This window comes from Mercurialis annua, linkage group LG4 (assembly GCF_937616625.2).
Source record: "Mercurialis annua linkage group LG4, ddMerAnnu1.2, whole genome shotgun sequence".
Classification (NCBI taxonomy): domain Eukaryota; kingdom Viridiplantae; phylum Streptophyta; class Magnoliopsida; order Malpighiales; family Euphorbiaceae; genus Mercurialis; species Mercurialis annua.
In genome coordinates, this window is record NC_065573.1 from 13,229,570 (window position 1) to 13,244,278 (window position 14,709).

The 14,709-nt window shown below is 36.6% G+C and overlaps 1 protein-coding gene across 1 annotated transcript; it reads left to right on the forward strand.

Annotated features, from left to right (window-relative positions):
• The first annotated feature begins 3,376 nt into the window (after positions 1-3,376).
• LOC126678899 (protein ABCI12, chloroplastic) lies at positions 3,377-6,690 on the forward strand. The gene is made up of 7 exons (XM_050373819.2): positions 3,377-3,917; positions 3,990-4,106; positions 4,446-4,682; positions 5,035-5,199; positions 5,373-5,448; positions 6,093-6,157; positions 6,455-6,690. The coding sequence occupies exons 1-7, from the start codon at positions 3,588-3,590 to the stop codon at positions 6,605-6,607; spliced, it is 1,143 nt and encodes a 380-aa protein (XP_050229776.1). The 5' UTR covers positions 3,377-3,587; the 3' UTR covers positions 6,608-6,690.
• Positions 6,691-14,709: the final 8,019 nt, after the last annotated feature.

Genomic DNA, 14,709 nt, shown 5'->3' on the forward strand with positions numbered 1-14,709 from the left:
TTTCCCATTGCATGTTTAAGATGGAGGATGAGTTTCTCCATTTGAGCTCAAATTTGCCAAATTTTCTCTCAACTAAGTGATATCTTTCACTCACCATCAATTGGAAGCTGAAATTGAGGTAAGAAAATAAATCCCTAGGGATGAGATTTTAATTGATATGTTAGGGTTTTATGAGTTTTTATAGAACAATTGCAATTTAGGTTTGAGTAATTAAAAAATTTAAGAGTTAAGGGTTTGATATGAAGATTGATCACTCAAATTAATTAAGAAACCTCTATATAAAAGTTGGAAATTAATGAAGTTGGAAGTGTTGTGAGTTGAGAGTGAATCAAAACTGTTTGGGTCAGAGTGAGGCGGCCGGAGAAGAACCGATCAGGTCCGAAGGCCTGATCAATCTGCTCAATTGAGTAGACCCAAGTCTGCTCAATAGTGCAGACCATGTTTGCTCAAAAGAGAAGAATGGCTGCTCCAAAAGAGCATACAAGATGGTATGCTTTGTTGGGCCGACCAGTTGGTCACTCCGGGTCCTCGTGTCGCCGGAAATTGTTTCGACGTTGGCTGTTTTCAATTTTTTTAAAGAAATTAATTAAAACGTCTTGGCCCTTACTATTGGGTGTCTAGGAAATAATTGATTATGTCGTTTCTTTGACCATAGTGGCCGCTTCTTCTCGGAAGCATCTCATCGCGCCATCCATTGTGCGGTCCATGGCTTCTTGAAAGGTTTGGTTTGATTTTTCTTCTGGGGTGGGCGTTGGACTGCAAAAACCCTAGAAGAAGATTTTGGATCTCTCGGTTGCCCCTGGTGCTATGAGCGTTCGGGGGTTGTCCTCACTCGATCCTCCCTGCCCACCTGACAACGTGATTTTCTCCCTTGCCGCTTGTCCCGAAGCGTCTTTGCTAACGTCCGCCATCCTGGGATCCGATCAGTAGTGATTTTTTTCGTGAATAGGTTCCCACAGACGACGCCAAATGATGGATCCGGATGTCTGACGAGCGTCTCGAGCCCTGAAAAAGGAACAAAGAGAGGAGAATCGGAAACAGCGGGTCTGGGACCCCGTATCCGCTCCGAAGCTCTAGTCGGTAAGGATCTATTTGAGTAACGGAGTATGGTTTTTGGATCTTTTTCGTACTTTTGGGCATGTGGCCTTGTGTCCTTTTTATAGTGATCCCAACGCATCCATCTTTCCTATTCGATGTGGGATTTTCTAGTTTAGCGCTTTGCTTCCTTTATTTATGTTTATTCCATCGTTTTTGTATTTATTCCATCGGTTCCATTATGAAGGCTAGCCTTCAAATTATCGTTGGCAGCCTTTAGGGACGTGATTTCCTCCCCATGTCTCCGAGAAAAATCTTGAATCCTTTTCAAGACCTCAGACGCCTCCTCCAATTGGGCGTTAAGATCTGAATGGCCTTCAACCTATTGGGACAAGTGGGCACGTTAAATCTCCAACCGGCGAACACCATCTAAAACGGAAGTGTTTGGGTGAAAAGAGAGGGAACAACATCCCTGCCAGACATACTGTCGTAGGGAGAAGCAGGGACCTGACAACCAAGAAAGTGGTTCAGGGAGGAACGCACATGACCAACGTTCAATAGGCCCCCCTTAGGCAGGACAAAAAAATCCTTATCCATGTCTGCTCCTTTAATAAGAGAGAACGGAGAACATCTCTCCTCGCACACTGCTCAGGCGAAGAGCAGAACTATAAAGAGAAGTATCCAAACGTTTCCCATCGACCTTCCCAGAAGGCAGCACCAAAGTTGAAACAACGGAAGAATTTTTTTTGTGAAAATAACAACCGAATCAGTAACCACTGAGGAAAAAGCAGCGGTGGAAGCACTAGGAGGCATAATAGCAGGAAGAGAAGTAAGGGAGGCAGTAGCAAGGAAAATGAAGTACAAACGTGCGAAGCAATAAACGGAGTAGAAGGGCGCTCTAGCACTGGAAGGGACATGGTGACAACATCATCATTAAAAAACCTTAATCCATAGCATCAAAGATATGTTTTTTGTGATAAAACGCTAAAAAGCGAAAGCAAAGAGAAATAAGAAGAAAATAGATAAGAGAAGTGAAAAGAAATAAGAAAACACTCAGCGAGGGCTATTTATAAGAAGAAGGAACAAGAGAAGGTCAAATTAAAAGACAACAGTTTGGAAATCAAGATTCTAAAATAATAAAGTGGAGAGAAAAAAAACAAAAAAAGACAAAATAAATGAGGAAGTGAAATGAAAAAAACAACTTTTAATACAACACGAAGACTAGGCGACGTGGGTAAGTAACCGTCACGAATAAGGCAGTAGTAATAGGCATTTGACTCTCGAGAAACATGGGACACGACTGCACCACAATAAAAGAAAAGCATAAATATCACTATAGACAAGAGGAAGACACTAAAGAGAACATGAGAGAAAAGAAAAAACACATGAAGAAATCAAGCTCACTTTCACTATTCTTAGAGCTAACTACGGGGTAAGAATAACGCCTGAAAAGAGAGTTATCTCTGAGAATAGGAAAAATAACATGATTTTCCTTTATGACACAAAATGGAACAATAATAGAAGCAACAATAAAACTAGGGAGGAGCCAACAAAAGGCACAACAGGTCATGTGCGGAAATAAAATACCAAACAAAGTCCCAAGCCTCACACGCGAACTCTAGATTGTGACGTATGACCAAATTTAAAAACACAACTACAATCCAGACAAATGACAAAATCGAAAGGTAAAAGTGCCACCCTTGCTAAAATTGCATCAAGAAAAAAAACTAAATATGAATATCTAGTCAATGCAAACTAGGGAAATTAATAATGGAATAATACAAAATCTATTAATCTCGCATTGCTTAATACAAAAAGACCATGTGGAAAAACTTATAAAAAGATGACAGTCTCATTCCTTTAGATTATTAGACACTTTTTTTTGGCTTAATTACTTAAAAACCACCCACCTTAAACTTTTTTTTCGTTTATACCCTAACCTAGAAAAAAATTCATTTATACCTTGACGTATGTATTTATGTTTCACCTCTACCCCGAGATACTAAATTAACCTCTTTTCATTAAGAAAAAAGTTTAAAATAGTTCTTCATTTTTAACCTAAACTATTAATTAGAAATGAATTTTTCTCTAAATGAAGGACTATTTTAAACTTTTTTTTAAATGAAAAGAGGTTAATTTAGTGCCTCGGGGTAGAGGTGAAACATAAACACATACGTCAGGGTATAGATGAACTTTTTTTTAGATCAGGGTATAAACGAAAAAAAAGTTTAAGGTGGGTGGTTTTTAAGTAATTAAGCCTTTATTTTTTAAATCAGTATCACACTAATTTAAATATCAGAGTGAATGGAGATCCGGCACGATCACAACCTCTTAAATAGCTCCAACAGAACTATATCTCATCGCATCTCCGGATCCATCAATTTTGATTTAAGAGAAATAATGAATAATGATGGTCTATCAATGAAAATCAGGCTATTGGAGAAATTTAATAAATGGCGTTTAAAGTATCAACAATGTCGTTTTGGATTTAATTTAGAATACCGGGAAGTCATTTTTGTAACGGTTGTTTTAATATCAGAAAAAGAGAAGCAATGAAGTGCATGCACAATACAATCCTAAGTACAACTATCATTTCCCCCAAATTTCAAAACCCTAATAATTTGAGGCCCTCAATTTCACCAAATTACACACACTCCATTTATAGAACCCATAAAATTCTGAAGCTAAGAAGCCTTAGAATCAAAGCTTTAGTGGATAATCACTCCGGAGATTCGAGCAACTGGTTGAACCGGTTCCCGACCGGAGCTTTGGCAGCTGAGAAAATATTTAGAGTGATTTCAGGTGCCACAGAAAGTCCGATTGCGCAGTTTATATCTCCTCCAACCACTCTGTTACACCGTGTTGACCCCCGAATTAAATTGGTAATTTTGATAGTTGAGTTGGATAGTTATTGGTTTGGGTTGGAGTTTGTTGATGTGTTGCTTTTAATGCAGGTATGGCTTTTGGTTTTAGTTGTATTGCCTGCAAGGTCGCACTTAATCATGCGTGTTGGGCTGGTAGTTTACTTGGCTCTTTTGTCTATCTGGATTCTCCCCAGACAAGTTTGGATGGTAAATCTTTCTACTTTTTGGACTATAAGCTTTGTTTCGCCGAGACCTTTAATAATCTTAATCTCTTGAAATAGCTTTAGACTGCAACATTCGTCATTATTGTAGTTATTTTAACTAGGTAGCACGGACACAAACATGGGGATATGGGACACTTGGACATGGTAAAACGGTGTTATTTTAAGATTTCTTATCCTAAAAATTTCATGTCCGAAGCGCCAAGTTTCCGACACTGGCGACAGGCTTCCAAAACTGGAAATGTAGACCGAATGAAGTGTCTCTGTGTGTGAACTGTTTCTTAATGGTGGTACTCATTGCTGAATTTCACCTAACCACTTTTAGGATCAATTGGGAAGAGTGTCATTGCTTTCCGGAATTTTGTTTATAATGCTGGGTTTCGGTTCAGATAGTGCACCTGCACTTATACAGTCAAGAACTCCACCACCTGCAATGATGGGCTTGCCTAGCCTTCCTGCTTCTTTGGGAGGCTATTCATATTTAATTATGAAGCTAGGACCCCTAAAGTTTACAAGGAAGGGCTTATCGGTAGCAAGCACAGCTGCATGCTTAACTTTTACGGTGAGTTGCCTTTCATACTTTTCGTTCTCTTTTGTCATGCACTGCAGAGGTTCCATGAAAACTAAGCTTAGAAACATTTTTGCGCAGCTTCTGAAGGCACAAACAATTTACATGTACACATGCAAACTTATAGATATTGTTTACATGGAGTCGCATCGCAGAGCCTTTTAAAAAGTTATTTCACGGGTTTTCTGGAAGCTGAAACCCTTAACATCCATCCTAAACTTCTATTATAACTTTTTTTCTTGAGAAAATAATTTGGGTTACTTAGTATACATATATTACCCGGCTCTTTGATAAACCAAAAACCTTTTGGTCAATCTAAGGAGTTCTGTCTATTTTTTTCTCTTAGGTTTTCCAAAGTGCAAGCCTCTGTCTGGCAACCACAACTCCGGAACAATTGGCATTTTCTTTACGGTGGTTTATGCTGCCTTTGAGATATATTGGCGTACCAGTGCCTGAAATTATTCTTACCCTCTTGCTCTCTCTAAGGTTCATCAATCTAGTGTTTGATGAGGTAAAAAAAAAGGGCTAGTCGATTTATTTATTATTTGTCAAACAGACTGGCAATTTTTTTAGAATACTTGCAGTCACACTTTAATAGTTGAACATATTATTATGATGATTTTGCAAAAAAGTGTTTCCATTAGTTTCTCACGCCCATAAAGTAGCTACATGTTATGTCTGCAGGTTCGTAATGTTGCTTTAGGGATTGTATCTCGAAGGATAAACTGGAAGCTATTAACAATGATGGAGACAATTGATGGTAAGCAAACAGCTCTTGTCTTTCTCGTATGTGTAAAAGTTCAGGAAAGGGCTATTGGTATGTTTAGACTGGGGGTTGGTCTCTCTTGTGATGGTATTAACTTTAATTTATAACCTGTTCCCAGTTGTTCATGTTCATTGCAAATACAAGAAAGAAAGACATTGACCATGTATCTAATACTGCGGTTCAGCCAAATGGCCTCTTCTCTTCTTTGACAATTTCTATTCATTAAAGCCTTTAATCTGTTGTTTACACAATATTTTGTTAGAAATTAGGTGTGAGGGAAAACAATTTCCAGTCATTTGCTATAATAGTGGTTTCATTTTATGCTTCAATCACAATGTGCCCTGATCCTTGATGGTATCAAACATGGGGAATAATGAAATGACTGTTACAAACTGTGTTACTTGGGGTTTTGGAAGCAGGGATGAGTATTGAATATGAGTATTTGGCTGGGTTTTAAATCTCTACTATTTTTCTAGATTTCTGATTTGAGGCATTAGAGTGCCATGCTCATTTATGAGTGTCCTGGTTTAACCTGAGTATTTTGTAGTATGGTTGAAAGTATCGATGTTTTTTTAACTCTTTTTGGATATACTTGGATTGAAATGTTGCTGTTTTAATTTTGATATTTGGGTTTGCAGTTTTTGCTTCCTATATACGTCGAATCTTCAAGAACATCTTTAACCATGCAGAGCAGATATCTCAGGTTCGTATCTGGTTACTCTTCGTCTTATTTTATATGTAATACTATTGATGGTGATCTCATATGGTCAGTTAGTTAAGTTGTGGTCTAGGAGATGATCAGAAGTGATAGAAGTTGAGAAAATAAAGAGTTATGTTATACAAAAGAAACGACAAAAGTGGTAGGAGGTTTATTATAGTAAGAACGGTGATGCGTTTATCTGTTTGTAATTTATTTTGATTAGAAGAAAGCATATGAGTTTGAAGGGAAAATAATAAGAATAGTAAGAGATTGTTAGTAAAGAGGTTTGCGGTTTTACAGGCGATGATTGTGCGGGGCTTTAGAGGGGACAGCAACTCTCATAAGATGTACTACATATGGAAGTCCTCATTTGGGATGGCAGATTTTGTTTCCATTCTGTGCCTCATTAGTGTTGTAGCTGCTGCTTTCCTTTCTGATTATTTCCTCCTTTGATTATCTGATTGTTAGAGACACATTATCCCTCCAGATAATGCATTCTTAATCTACTGTCATTGTCACCACAATTTTATTTTATAGCTTTTCTTGAAACAAATTGATGCATTTTCAATTACGAATGTTTTCAAGCTCTGTTAACTCCAACAACCACCAACTAAAGAGTTTCTTCCATAACCGTTGCGCATATTTACAATAAATCAATGATCATTGATCTTTCAAATTATTATTTTTTTATTATTAAATATTTCACATGGTTAATGCATCATTAGTTTGTTGTATGCATTATTAGCACAATGGTTGTGTTGTATAATTTTTTCCAAACTTAATTGAGCTTCCAATCTTCGTGCCTCTGCTAACTCATCATACATTCTTAGTTTGATCTTTAGGTTTCAGGGTTTTAAGTTATAAAGGAATTCATAAGGAACACTATGAAATATTTCAAAATTTATTTGGCAATATAGTTTAGCACTTTTTAAAAACGGTTTATTGAAAATATTTTAGAACTCTTTTTAAAACTGTTTTAAAAGAAAAAAGTTTGACTGATGGAAAATATTTTTAGAAACTACTTGAAATTGTTTTAAAAACTGTTCTAGAGAATGGTGAAAAATATTTTTATAAACCATTAAACAATTGAGAACTCGTTTGAAAATGTTGGATAGTAATTTTTTGAGATTTCTGGAAGATAGTTTTAGAAACCATTAAAAATTATTTTTAAAATTAAAATGGAAAATAGATGAAAAACATTTTTAGAAATCGTGTAAAAACTATTTTAGCAACGATTGCAATTTATGTTTCAAAAATTGTTTGAAAATAAAGTATGTCGGAGTGAGAAGTGGAGTAGAAATTTTTGTATAATTATTTATTATCATTAGTTTAGGCACATTTTAGTTTCTTTTAACTAAATTTTTTTTATAAGGAGAAATATTAAAATCATAAAGACAATAATAACTTTTTAAAATTGGCTTATTGACTAAAAAACTACTCACCTTCTAGCCCCTTTTTAATTTCACTATAACGTTGCAATTTTGTCAATTATACCATAATTCAAACCTTTAGCCTTCAATTCCAATCTTAAAATCAAATTGGACTTTTTTCGACTCAGAAAAATTCATAAAACCCTTATAAAGTACTTTTTTTTTTGAAAATTTATAAAGTACCTATCCTATCTCTTTTCCATTCAAAAAATTAAAAATGAATAATTGGACCCGTGTACTAAATCATGAATTTTAGAGAGATGAGGAGAGAAAATAAAATGAATTATGAGGGTTATAATTTATTATATATGTATTTATAGTGTCCGTATAAAAAATAATTGAACCCGTGTACTATAGTTTTGCAATGTCTATAGGCAATATTTTAGAAAACCAAATCAATATCTTTATTATTTTTTTTATAAAAATCCCAATTATAAATGATTAAATTTTGTAAGGTAATTATATAAAAAAATCCTAAATTATAACAAAATCGAGTCGAAATACAGCCCTATCGAGAGTTCAACTTGGAAACACCTAATTAACTTAATTTATTGGACTCGTAGAGAGGAGAAATTCTGGTGTGAATCTAGTTTGTCACATAGAATTGTGGCGTATCTATTAATTGCATGACACGTGGTGGTATTTAATATTAGTATATCCCATCAACAAAGAGAAGTTAATTCTAATTATAATAAATGTGATTGGCTATTACATTAAAATTCCATCCTACCAAAATTTAAAAATTGATGAATTGTACATTTCTCCTAAAAAAGAAACCCTTAAACATTTTGGCCGAAACCGTTTTTTTTGGCAAAATAACAGTTGTATTAATTTCGGTAAATAGAAGTACATAATGTTTGTGAGAACTAGATAACAGAGATTACAATAATAACTCCTAAAAAGGAGGCTTTAAGGACTTTTTAGCCACTTCATGGACCATCCAAGTACACATTTGCTTAACATATGCAAAGTAAGCGAACGGTATAAAAGTATGACTTCTATTATTGATGGAATATCTTTCTCGACTTATTCCAGTGTCTTCGCAACTTCGGGTGATATTAAACCTGAAAGACAATGAGAACTACAATAAGTGATAAAACTCAAAATTTTCATACAAATCATACCAACAACTGTTACTATATTATAGTTGCATCAGAACTTATCTTGAACATTGCAGACGGTAGAGGCCTTCATCAACGTACTTTAACCTCACAAGGAGTACAATATCCTCACAAGGAGTATGAAACCTCACAAGGAGTACTTTAACCTCATAAGGAGTATTTTAATTACAGTGTTCGGAAAAAAATGGCAATCAAAAGATGCATATCGGCGATGACGGACCAAACTTTCAAATATTTTTTTTGGTTAGTGTCTTCTGAACAACTTGAAAACGGTAACCAAACAAATTTCACACAACAATACCTTGATGACATGCATAATTCATTTTATTTTCAAATCACATTTTGAACTACATATAACTATACGTAAGAACAAACCCGTCAATTAAGAATATAAATTAATAAACCAACAGAGAAGAAAAATAAATACCACCTTTTAACGAGTGAAGTGAAATCAAAATTTGAAAACTTGATATGGTTTTTTTTTTGTAATTATTAAAAATATGAAATGTTTAATGATGTAGTAATATAATTTTAAACATGCAATTTCATAAACTATATCCACAATTGTAAATAGAATTATGAAATTCAAATTTAGAAAAGAGAAAAAAAGAACTTATCTTGTCACGTTGTTGAAGATTGTTCTGTCCGGTGGTGAAGATGGTCGGATGATAGGTGGCGGTGATTGAGAATGTTACCCTAATCAATGTAATCATCCATGCGGCAAAGTTGAAATTCCACTTGACGGTTACTTGGCTTTGAGAAAATCCTTCATCAGATTAAGTTGATGTCTTCAAAACAGCCACTTCCACAATTATATCGTATTGCATTCAAATGGTTTAGGGATTGAATAATAAAAGGCATATAAGAACAATTCTGACTTTGGTTTTTTTTTTTTGAAATCAACAATTGTGACTCCTAACTAGAAAACTAAACTACATAATTATTAATTATGAACACTTAATTATACAGTTTCATGAATAACTCTAAAAAAATTAACACACTAATAAAACCATTTCAGAAAGTGGCCATTGGTTGAGCAATTCAATGACGTAAGCATGTGATACTGTGACTTGCATTTTGATACATTAACATGGGGAAGTAGAGAAGTTGATTAAGAAAATGAATAAAGAAGGTGGAACCATAAAAAACAAAGCTAGATTAAAACACGAAAACAGAAAATCAATTAAGACAAAAAAGAAGAATATAATTGTAAATAGGAATAAAGAAAATGTTGCAATTTGAAAGTGTGTGAAAGTGAGTATAGATTAATCATTTCAAGGGGAGTTTCAGAAGCTAGTAACAAAATTCTATTTAAAATTCAATACTTCCATCACATAACACAAGAATGCATGAAATCATGCCACACGGATAAAATTCATGTCATGTCACAATTTCCAAAAACAAATCAGACCATGAAACTATAATGCAAAGAGCAAGATACCTGGCCAAGAGAACATCCTCCGCAAAGAAATCCATAGAAGCAGTAGAGACACAGACTAAACAATTCGGATCTGTGTATTTCAAAACCAAGTAACTGCCCGAGAAACCTAAAGTAAGCGCCCATTTGCAGAAACAAGGCGATCTCTTGCATTAAACACATGGCCTTGGTTCTAAATTAAACAGTTATTAACTTGGCCAAAAGCATAAAAAAAGAAGAGTTATTTTCAGGGTTGCCATATACGTCATTCTCGTGCTTGGCCGAAACCATCTTAAAATCTGCCGTTTATGCTAACAATCTCTAATCTTTTGAGTTTTGCCATTGAAATGGCGTGCACAAACGTAGGAGTGAAGAAGCCACACAGATTCAGACCTGGAACTGCAGCTTTAAGAGAAATCATAAAGTACCAAAAGAGCAGAGAGGTTGTCATTAGAAAGCTTCCGTTCCAAAGGCTGGTCCGGAAAATTGGTGAAGATCTGAAGAGTGATGTGAGGTCCCAAAGCGGGGCTATTGCTGATTTACAAGAGGCTGCTGAAGCTTATTTAGTGATGGGAACTACCAATAAAGAGCAGTTACCTGCTGAAATCATGGCGGAGATCCTTTCGCGTTTGCCTGTCATGCGATTCAGGTGCGTTTCCAAACTCTTCAGAACCCTAATATCGGATGCCCACCCACCTCAGAAATTCAACTCGCACTCGCTTTATTGTTTTATGTGAAAGTGGTTCACTCCTTAAATCATGTCCTCTGCACCCTGTTTTTGACAATTCTGCAACTGTTCTGCCCCATTCTTACCCTTTCTCATCAAATCGCAAATACTCTCAGCTTGTTGGTTGCTGTGATGGATTAATACGTCTGACTACCATGACATCATATGTTGCCTTACTCAATCCATCTACAAGGCTACTCCATGAATGTAATACCCCGTACGTTTGACGTTGCCGAAGTGAGCAACGCAATATAAATTAATAGTCAGAACGACTAGAAAAAGGAGTTAGCGAAGGAATTAAGTAATTAAGAACGAGGATAGGTCGATATTGAAATTTAAAGAAGGAATTTCAATATTTGTAATGCCTAAATTAATTAAACGGGACTAAGGAAAAGTTGGAATTAAAAATAAGATTAAGTCCCCGAAAAATTAGAAAATGGAATTTTATTGCCCGAAAAATATTAAATAAATAAATTATTGACGGGAATCAGTAATTAAGAAAAAAAATATTGATAATTTGGATATCAATATTCATAAAAGAAAAATAAGGATGAAAAAGTGATGGAAATCGTCGTTTTCGCTCAAATTGGAGAATTGAGCGTTTTAGCCAAAATTTGGCAAAATCGATTAGCGGAGTCTAAATAGTGAGTTGGCGGAAGAGTATTATTTATTTGGACATAAATAATACGAAATTTATCGAGATTAAACGATTGAGTGATTTTTGGACTAAATTGAGCAAAAGAAAAGCTTAGGACTAAATGTTGAGGAGGTGGCTTCATTAAGGGTTGAAGTGCACTTTTTGCCATAAATATATATAGGCCTAAATTGAAATAAGATCAGCAATTGCTCATAAATTCCAGCCATCATCTTCCACCTTCTTCAACCTCCAAACCCTTCCCCATGTAAGTCAACTTCAACAAAAGAGGAAGAATTGCAAAGTTTTTTTTTTTGAACGCGCCGTACGCGCGACCTTTCTTCCTTCTTCTCAGATGAAGAGCATTAAGAACTTCCGGTATCGGGAAGATCATATAAGCCACATGGCAGAAGACTTTCCATTTTTGCAATCATTGTATATGTTGCTTCCTTCTCACTCCTTCAACTTCTGGTTTTCTGATTCCTTATCTTTCCACTCTCTGCACCCGAGGTTTCCTTTCAGATCTTCTTCGCTATACATGCAAATCTTTTCCCACTTTCGGTTTAGAGAAGATCATTTCTGCCAAATGGCATTTTATCTATCAGATCAGCAATCTTTTCTCATTACTCATTACCCTTTAAGTGAAACCCTTCTTCTTCCCCTACTCTACACTCTCCAATTTCCGGCAAACAACCTTTATCTTAGAATAAATATTTGCATGATGGATTCATATTCCCAACGTCACCCCTCCTCTTCTTACCCTTCCATTGATGATCTTATAGCCAGAACTCACAATCTTACCTTCTCAGATCCTACCATTAATCTTCCCACAGAAAATCTCGAAAACATGTCTCCATTCCAACTGGTCCTCGTGGGGAAGATTCTTACGAAAAAATCCTTTGAAGCTGCTGATGTGCAACAATGGACGGCGGATGCATGGCCATTAACAGGATCTCTGTTGGTGGAGAAAGTTTCCTTTGGTATCTTTACGTTTGCGTTTGAGAAGAAGGCAGATTATGATATGGTTTTGGAGCTCAGACCATGGAATATTCAGCACCAACACATAGTTATCAAGGAGTGGCCTCCTAATAGGAGTATTCGTCATATTTATTTTCGTTCAACCATTTTTTGGGTCCAGATCCATGGGTTACCAAGAAATCAAGTAACCGAAGATAATGCCAGGAGATTGTCAACCTTGTTCTACCGTTTTCATGAGCTGGATTTTGATATGTCGAATCCACTATGGAGACAACAATTTCTCAGACTGAGAGTGGAAATCTTAGTTAGCAAGCCCTTCATGAGAGGGTGTATGATCAACCCACGATCACCATATCAGTTCTGGGTGGATTTTAAGTATGAGGGTTTCCCGGATACCTGCTTTTACTGTGGGCGCATGGGGCATATGCTTCGTGCATGCAGATACCGCCTGGATAATGCAGTCAAAGGCTTTCATCTCAGAGGAGGGGAACCTCTACCATTCAGTCCTCAGTTGGGTACTGCCCCGATGAAGCATAGTTCTTTGGTTCAACCTAAACAAGATTATGCAGCCCATTTTATACAAGATACTCGAAGACCTCAACACTACAGAATCAACCATGCTCAGGAACTTTTTCATCATATTCCAGTCCCAGTTACTACACTTCCTAATACACATCATCTGTCTCAAGGTCCTAAGATTCAACGACATGCAAACCCTAGGCAGCACACTGATGTCATGGAGGATGACACTCCAGGAAGGTCTCTACACAAACAGCTCACCATCAACAACCAAGCAAGGCCTGCTGACAAAGGTAAAAATATTGCTGACATACTGCCACCTGTCCAGTTTTGTTCCCAGTCAGTGCCATGTGGTGGGTCTTCTTCCTCAGGTGCTCAAGAGGACTTTTTGGGTCCACGTTCAGCGATTACCGTTTCTCAAGGGCCTGACATGTCACAACCACAACACTCAACCATCCCAGATGGTATAACACAGTTTGGAGGGACCAAACACCCGAAACCAGTCTATCTGCCTCCGCACTTACTCCAGATCCTGAGCCCCCATCTGAAGGCTAAATTTATCAATGCTGGGTCCAATCTTCTCCTCTCAGAAAGTGAACAAGTTGAGGTTTGTTTAGACCTTATCCACAGAAATAATCCGTTCAATCCAAATGGATCCTTTGATTGTAATGATGCGTTTAATGAGGAAATTGCTACTCTCTTTCAAGAAGTGTGTGTGGACGATTACTCAATGCATGCAACGTTTGGAGACAACAATATGGATAGATATGCAATGGAGGAAACAATATCTGAAAGAAAAGAAAGCAAGTGGACCCGGCTGGTTCGTCAGGAATCATCAATGGCTTTCCACACGGAGGTTACAGTTCAGACGACACAGAAGAAACGCAAGTTGGATTGGATTATCCAGACTGAGGATAACACCACTAGAGTCACCAGCAACGACCAAGATCTCTCAGTTAATGTGGACAATGTTCACACCTTTCCTAGACATGAGCTGCCTTCATCCCAGTGGATACAAGAACTGGAACAGTTTGACACTAATATATTTTTGAGGGACACAGAGGCCACCCCCGAAGGGTCTCCACGAGATCCATGAAGATATTGTTCTGGAATTGTCAAGGGTTGGGGAACCCCTTGACAATTCAGCAGCTTTGCAAGATTTGCAAAGATAATTCTCCAGCGGTTCTCATTTTGGCAGAAACGAAGAACACTCAAGCAAAAGTGACGCAAATGACTAAAGCTTTAAAATTTGAAAACCAGTTTGTCATGGAGTCAAGGGGTCTTTCAGGGGGCATTGCTATCTTTTGGGGATCGAATGTCCAAGTTACCATCCAGCAATCAGACTCCTTTTTTGTAGCTATGACCATAGATTTATCTCATATGTCTAGTTTTGATTTGGTAGCATGTCATTTGAGTACAAAGCAATCTTGTAGAGATGGCCAAATTCAAAGCTTAGCTAGTCTTCAGTATAGCTTAGGAGCCTCCTATGTTTTTTTGGGGGATTTTAATGAAGTGCTTAGTCAGGACGATAAATTAGGAGGTCTCCCTTTTGTTCCTTCCCATCATGTAATCTTCAAGGATTTTATATCCAAGTTAAATATGTCCAGTTTAGATTACATAGGGTGTGATTTTACTTGGAGTAACAAGCGCCCATATCCTCTCCTCATTCAAGAAAGAATTGATCGATGCTTCGCAAATTCTGACTGGATTCATCGCTTTAGCAATGGCA

Coding starts and splice junctions, on each gene's coding strand:
- LOC126678899 (XM_050373819.2), top strand. CDS start 3,588: ATGAAGTGCATGCACAATACAATCCTAAGTACAACTATCATTTCCCCC. Junction 3,918..3,989: donor TTGACCCCCGAATTAAATTG/GTAATTTTGATA, acceptor CTTTTAATGCAG/GTATGGCTTTTGGTTTTAGT. Junction 6,158..6,454: donor ATGCAGAGCAGATATCTCAG/GTTCGTATCTGG, acceptor GCGGTTTTACAG/GCGATGATTGTGCGGGGCTT.